The sequence below is a fragment of the Biomphalaria glabrata genome, chromosome 7 (genome assembly GCF_947242115.1).
Source record: "Biomphalaria glabrata chromosome 7, xgBioGlab47.1, whole genome shotgun sequence".
NCBI classification, from domain to species: domain Eukaryota; kingdom Metazoa; phylum Mollusca; class Gastropoda; family Planorbidae; genus Biomphalaria; species Biomphalaria glabrata.
Genome location: NC_074717.1, coordinates 13815447 through 13822911, shown reverse-complemented (window position 1 = coordinate 13822911; position 7465 = coordinate 13815447). Strand labels below are relative to the sequence as shown.

The 7465-nt window shown below is 38.1% G+C and overlaps 1 protein-coding gene across 1 annotated transcript in view; it reads right to left on the bottom strand.

Annotated features, from left to right (window-relative positions):
- Positions 1-549: 549 nt before the first annotated feature.
- Positions 550-7465, bottom strand: part of LOC106062571 (homeobox protein caupolican-like) — a 53705-nt gene continuing 46789 nt past the window's right edge. The window contains exon 8 of the mRNA XM_056036447.1: positions 550-3034. Coding sequence (XP_055892422.1) covers positions 2991-3034 — 44 coding nt within the window. The 3' untranslated portion in view covers positions 550-2990. The remainder of the gene's footprint in view (positions 3035-7465) is intronic.

Sequence of the window (7465 nt, the reverse complement as noted above, 5' to 3'; positions counted from 1 at the left end):
TTATTACCAACAGAAGGGGCTAAGGCGAGCCATAGATGCCTAAAATCATTAAGCTTAGTGCGAGAGCAGCTCTTAGTTATGGCTAGCTACTCCCCTAGGAGAAAACAATTCTGAATCAAAACCCCTGCTGGAAAGGATTCGGGAGTCAACCCCAAGGAAAAATCAGATGTCGGCGCCTCTTAGGTATCTTGCAGTACATAGTGGTACTCCCTGGCAGAACCAGCGACGCCGCTGATCCCAATCTGTATCTGCATTGGCCGCTTATATGGAGACATCAGTTGCGTGGAGATGTGGGAACCTTGTGTGGGCGACATCGTTCAACGTTCACAGCTACTGTCCAGGTTTACTCTATAGTTGCTTCAAGACAGAGGGAGGCCATAGATAAGGCGTTACAAACTACAAACATAGTACTGTTATTGTTATTGGTAGTAAGGAAGATGCATAGCCATCCAAATATATCCGTTAAAATATTTTTGTTAAAGTCAAAATATTCTAAGTTTAACACAACATATTGCTAACACAATCAAAGAAAAACAATGATCTCAGTTTAGAACTCATATATTTAATTTGTGAATATATTTTGTTGAATTAAAAACATTTTCAAGCGTCAAAATTTTCCCACGTATTGTTTTTTTTAAATACAAGAAATGAATGCGATACAAACTAGACATGCAAGTAAGAGAAGGTGTCAGGAAGTAGGATCAACATTGAAAACAGATTGAAACATAGCAAGGAGACAAGCATGAGGACATGAAACAGTACGTCTGTCAAAATCAAATCATTACTGACATAGATGTTGTATATAAGTACTGGTAGATGAATAAGGATTGCATGATCTAGTGAACATTTATTTATTAATTGCTATTCAACAAAAACAGATAAACGAAATTTGTTCTCCGAAATGTAATGCTACTTCAATACTCAACCATTATTCCTAGATTATTATTCTAAAATCTGTTTATTTAGAGAGGCTCGCAGGGAAAACAGTTGGTTGAAAAACACGAAGTGGTTATTTCAGGATAGGCTACTTCGGGTAGCTTCACACCGAGAGTTCGTGACTTTAGTGAGTATCTTGTTTCATTGTCTTTACAACGATCTAGGGCACAGTGATAATAATGTTTATAGTGCAGTGTTATGCTTTCGTAGATATATCTGGGTAATACTTACTCTTTTATTTTTAAAAACAAAATAGGTTTTAAAACTTTAAATATTGTAATTAAAAAATATCTGTAAGTCGACTGTGATCATTTCATTATTTAACATCTCTATAATTATAATGTTTTATCATTCTAAAGTCTTATATTCATAAGTCTACACTATATTACATTTACATAGACAGTAAATAAATCTGATTCAAATATTGTTGTTTTTTTTTACATTTTAATGAACAATATTTTGTTTTCTAAACATTCAATATTAAATTTTACATCAAAATGTATACAATTATTTCATTTAATATTAAACGAATAGAAACGAAAGAAAATAAATATTTTAAAAAAAAAGGAATTTCTCCTGGACGGTACTGACTAGCGATAAAAGAAAATTTCAAACATTAACTCAAGAGATCGTATTGGTGAGTATAAATGGGAGCTGCATGTCATAAAGTGGACATGATAGAAGTGAAAAAAAAAACACATGATTAAAACATTGGATTTGCCCACGACCCATAATAACATGTATACAACAGATTCAATACAACCCACAATTATCAAATAGTACATCATATTCATAAGAGCAAGATCTAAAATGTTGGATTTTTATGAATATATTTACAGCTTCACAATTGCGATTCAAAGGTCAAGGGTTTGGAACTACGTCCAGTTCAGATAAGTTTATTACTTCCCTTGGCGATATGCACACACGCAAAAGTTCGTTTAGTTTTGGTGCAGAGAGTATGGCGTACTGGAAAGGGGAAGGACATGTGAGCGGGAGTTGGGAAGCGACTTAAGCCGCCATATTGGAGTCCGTGTCACGCAGACGTCGGCCAATCCAAGGCTGATGTCACGTGCCAATGCTTGAGGACTTGCATCTAGACGTTGGTCGTATTTACAAGTCAAGATGGACAACAAGATTGACCGGAGAGATCTAGCGCAGGAAAAAAAAAAATGAAGAGATTTTTGTTTTTCTGCTTTTCCCCCTTGAAGACAGTTTTTAACCATGTTGAGAAGGGAGGTAATCCGAGTCAAATTGACTTAACGGTATTTCTTGATGTTGTGGTCAATGCTAAGTAGGTCATGCAATGCCTGGACAAGTTGTGCTTTGTTTTAATTGCGAGTCCCGTACTTCAATATTGACAAACACGAAGTTCTCTAGTAAGTACTGAAGGATGGCGCCTCGTTTTGAAGTAGGACAATACACAGAGCAATCGTTGACAGAATATAAACATCTGGACACTCCCATTCTGGTTCAATCTGTTAGCCTGGAGTGTTTACTTTCCACTGACACCAGCCGATAAAACAAAAAACAACCTTTAAGCACTCGGTGGACATTTTTGAAGGATGCATCAAGGCTAAAAGGATTTGAGCTGGCACCGTGAGGCAACCGATATACGGTGAATTTCATGCTATACAGTTTAAACTTGAGGAGATTTCCATTGTCAATGATCCTTCAGAGAATTCTTCTCTGGATCTACCTCCTTGTATAAGTAGACTTTAGTTGAAAACCTTGTCTTTGTGTGTGTGTGTGTGTGTGTGTGTGTGTGTTGTTGTTGTTGTCCTTAATATAATATACAAATATTCTGTTCTTGTTGCTAAGTAAAAATAAGACCCTCAATTAATTGTGCCTTCTGGTATGAGACCCGCAATAAACTGTATAAGACTCAGAGGCTTTCACTAAACTGTGCTGATATCTGCTTTACATTTTCACGACAGGGCATCGTTGACCATCTGGTAATGAAAGCCTAATGGATGAAACCAATGTGCTCCGTTTGAGGGTCGATCTATGAACATAAAAGATGTCTTGGTGTGCACACGTGACTTAGTGCCAGGAGCTCACCGGAGGCTTGAATCTACAACCAGTCTGGATGGAGCCATAACTGTTGAGAGAGAAACAAAATGTGTTACCTATAACTGTATTGTTATAGTACAAACTATCGTAAAGATAAAACAACACAAACATATGAATAAAATGTTATAAAGTTTTGGTTTTGGTTAAAGTTTACATACATGTGTGTTGTGTGTGTGTGCATAAATATGTATGCCCATTTGTTGCAGGAGAAATGGCTGCCTGGTCATGAGCTAGTTGCCACAGGTCAAATGTTTAGTGAGTTACTAAAGTAGCGATCATAGTGAAGTCGGTAGGAGAAGTAACAAGGTAGCACGAGAGTCAGTAGAAGGAGTAACAAGGTAGCACGAGAGTCAGTAGGAGAAGTAACAAGGTAGCACGAGAGTCAGTAGGAGAAGTAACAAGGTAGCACGAGAATCAGTAGAAGGAGTAACAAGGTAGCACGAGAGTCAGTAGGAGAAGTAACAAGGTAGCAAGAGAATCAGTAGGAGAAGTAACAAGGTAGCAAGAGAATCAGTAGAAGTAACAAGGTAGCGAGAGAGTCAGTGGGAGAAGTAACAAGGTAGCACGAGAGTCAGTAGGAGAAGTAACAAGGTAGCACGAGAGTCAGTAGGAGAAGTAACAAGGTAGCACGAGAGTCAGTAGAAGTAACAAGGTAGCAAGAGAATCAGTAGAAGTAACAAGGTAGCGAGAGAGTCAGTGGGAGAAGTAACAAGGTAGCGAGAGAGTCAGTAGAAGTAACAAGGTAGCAAGAGAATCAGTAGAAGTAACAAGGTAGCGAGAGAGTCAGTGGGAGAAGTAACAAGGTAGCACGAGAGTCAGTGGGAGAAGTAACAAGGTAGCAAGAGAATCAGTAGGAGAAGTAACAAGGTAGCACGAGAGTCAGTAGGAGAAGTAACAAGGTAGCACGAGAATCAGTAGGAGAAGTAACAAGGTAGCAAGAGAATCAGTAGGAGAAGTAACAAGGTAGCACGAGAGTCAGTAGGAGAAGTAACAAGGTAGCAAGAGAATCAGTAGGAGAAGTAACAAGGTAGCACGAGAGTCAGTAGGAGAAGTAACAAGGTAGCAAGAGAATCAGTAGAAGTAACAAGGTAGCGAGAGAGTCAGTGGGAGAAGTAACAAGGTAGCGAGAGAGTCAGTGGGAGAAGTAACAAGGTAGCACGAGAGTCAGTAGGAGAAGTAACAAGGTAGCAAGAGAATCAGTAGGAGAAGTAACAAGGTAGCACGAGAGTCAGTAGGAGAAGTAACAAGGTAGCAAGAGAATCAGTAGAAGTAACAAGGTAGCACGAGAGTCAGTACGAGAAGTAACAAGGTAGCAAGAGAATCAGTAGGAGAAGTAACAAGGTAGCAAGAGAATCAGTAGGAGAAGTAACAAGGTAGCACGAGAGTCAGTAGGATAAGTAACAAGGTAGCGAGAGAATCAGTAGGAGAAGTAACAAGGTAGCGAGAGAGTCAGTAGGAGAAGTAACAAGGTAGCGAGAGAGTCAGTAGGAGAAGTAACAAGGTAGCGAGAGAGTCAGTGGGAGAAGTAACAAGGTAGCGAGAGAGTCAGTGGAAGAAGTAACAAGGTAGCGAGAGAGTCAGTAGGGGAAGTAACAAGGTAGCGAGAGAGTCAGTAGAAGAAGTAAAAAGGTAGCGAGAAAGTCAGTAGGAGAAGTAACAAGGTAGCGAGAGAGTCAGTAGGAGAAGTAACAAGGTAGCGAGAGAGTCAGTAGAAGTAACAAGGTAGCTAGAGAGTCAGTAGTCTGTTCGGTACAAAGTGAATATACATGTATATTGAAATTCAAGTGATCAGTGTGTATTTCAAGACAGGTATAAATTATTTGTATCTATTATGTACATAGAAGTTGGAATGATCTTGTATCTTCTATTTAACTTAAACATTTGTCTTAATTATACAGTGAAGAATTAAGTCATCATATGTCAAGTCTCAAAGTAGTTCCTGTGATCATTGTTGTCTAGTGTGTCCGAACAATAGTACTGTGCCTACAAGCATCCTACAAATAAATGTCATGATGTTTGTTATGTCATTGACAGTAATCCTGTACGTTCGGACTGATGTTACGTTAACCCCTTGCCAACACACACCTGCAGTAGGTTTAGACTAAGATAAGAGTTAGTTGTTTTAATAATCGAGATAGTTAATAGTATAAATATGAAAATAAAATCAGAACCAGAATAAAAAAAAACGCTACATGAAGTTTTAAATGTCTTAAGTGCCGGTTATAAATCTTGGCAAATGAGGCGAGGCTAGGGAGCACAGCCACGTCCCAGGCACCACGGTCCGTCAAATGTTGCCCTTGATGTCGCTGCCCAAATATCCTTTATCTGTGCCTTGACGAAGTGCACACTTGTCACGTGAACGGTGAGACTCCTCGGAGTACAGAAAGTAACATCCCTCTATGTGATAATAGTTTCTCCCGAGGTCAGAGGTTATCTTGCTACAATGTCTCACACGAGTTGGCGACAATCTGGCCACTTGAGTTTGGTGGTTACAGATCAGATGACAGCATTGTTTTGTTTTTTTCATTTCTTTATTTTCACCGGACTAGAGACTCGGGGCAATCAAAAGAAAATTTGTTGATAGGATTTGCTAATTGCCCAGAGAAGGAGTTTGCCCTACAGGTTAAATGAAAATTACTAATTAGATTTTTGGTAACTCTAGACCTCCCTGGAGGTGTAGTCTGTATTTCTGAAAATTTGATACTAAAATGAACATCTATGCTTTATTTTTGTATATTTCTTTCACTTTGTTGAAATGTTTTCAACATCTTTCATTTAATTTAAATTAGGAAGAGCAATGCATTTTTAAAAAGAAGCTATTTCGTTTTAAAATAAATATAATAACGACAATAATAATAATCTTTACTATACGTATATATATATTTTCTTTACATTGTGTATTGCAAATAACAATATAGTGATGCAATAACATCCTAAAATGAACTCTATAGTTACATATTCCACAGGTCTGAGTATGGAAGACATTGCTTTGCCAATGGTGATCCTAATTAAAGTGTGCTAGATCTTGGAACAGGTTAAAGTTAGCATTGTTTACGTTAGTTCATACCTACAGCATGGCGGCACGTCACGAGTTTCGTTTTTAGTCAATGCACATTTTTAACTATTGATAGAAATTAAAAAATTATTTAAATGCGATCGGTTTTTTTTTTATAGATTGAAGAAAAAAACAACACCATTACTACAGAGTTTTAAGTTCATTATGTTTGTTTTTATAAAGCTTATATCAACTCACTCAGTCTGTCCGTCTATCTTTCTGTCTGGTAAAAAGTTTAAACATGTTTTTTTTCGCCCATTTCCCATACTTGGATCAAGTTGAAATTTTGCATAATTATTCACAGTTCATGACAATACACGAATCAATCCAAAAATCAACCCAAATTAGTTAATCCTTTAGTACTAATAAATTAATTTTATTTTAAATAGCAGAAAGGGAGCTAAATCCTGTAATTCTCAGATCAATGGCAGTAATTAGAGGTTCTTTTCCTCATATAAGCTTTCTTTTTTAAAAAAGTATTCTATTTTTCTATTGCTTGTTACTCTCCACAGTTTCTTTTCAGTGACTGCGTACGTTCCAAACTAACTGAACCACATCTTTTGTATGTATCAGTTCGACTGTTCCAGTAAATAGCTTGGTAGATGATTATCTCATGTATTTATCTCATCAACTAATTACATGTAATCTTTGTTGCCATTTTCTTTTCCAATCAAGTCGCTGGCTGAAAGCAGACGTGGAAATATTCAAAATGTTAAAAACCAAAACTTCAACACGTGCAACAAAGAGGGCTCAATTCTCTTGACGTGAAGGCTGCTGGAAATGAATCACACTCTCCAATAAAAATGTCTGAAATCCCTCTGCCCTCGACCGATCCTCCCAGAGCGATTGGGCGCCATTGTCTTCTGGATTCCCCTTTCGTCTTCCAAAAGGCGCGGCCATTGTCTCATACAGATAATGGGTTTATTTGGTAAAATAATTTGTTAGTATAGAGAATCGGGACTTCCCAATACTCTCACTGTCAGCTCTTTTACAAGGCGACTCAATCAAATGAAAGAGAAAAGAGGGGGTGGGGTGAGGATAAAACCGTGAAAGGGGGGATGGAGGGGTTGAAGTGTTGCAGCTACGGCGCTTGAGGATAAATGTTTGCCCCCCCCCCCTCCCTTTTTTATAATTATCTGGATCAATTTCACCCTGTGCTCCTTCGTGGACCCTTTTTTTTCATACTTGTCTTGCTCTTCGTTTCTTCCTTTCTGACCGTCCCCCGCCCCCCTTTCGAAGTCCATTCATTTTCCATTCATTCTTCCCCTTCTCTCCCAGTTCTCTATTTTTCATTCTCTCTTTCCGTTGTCTTCTATTCTTTATAATTCCTCTGGCCACAATCTTTCAATTAATACCAAAAGTGATGAATGCACACAGCTTAGACAGACGTGGACCTTGGACAGA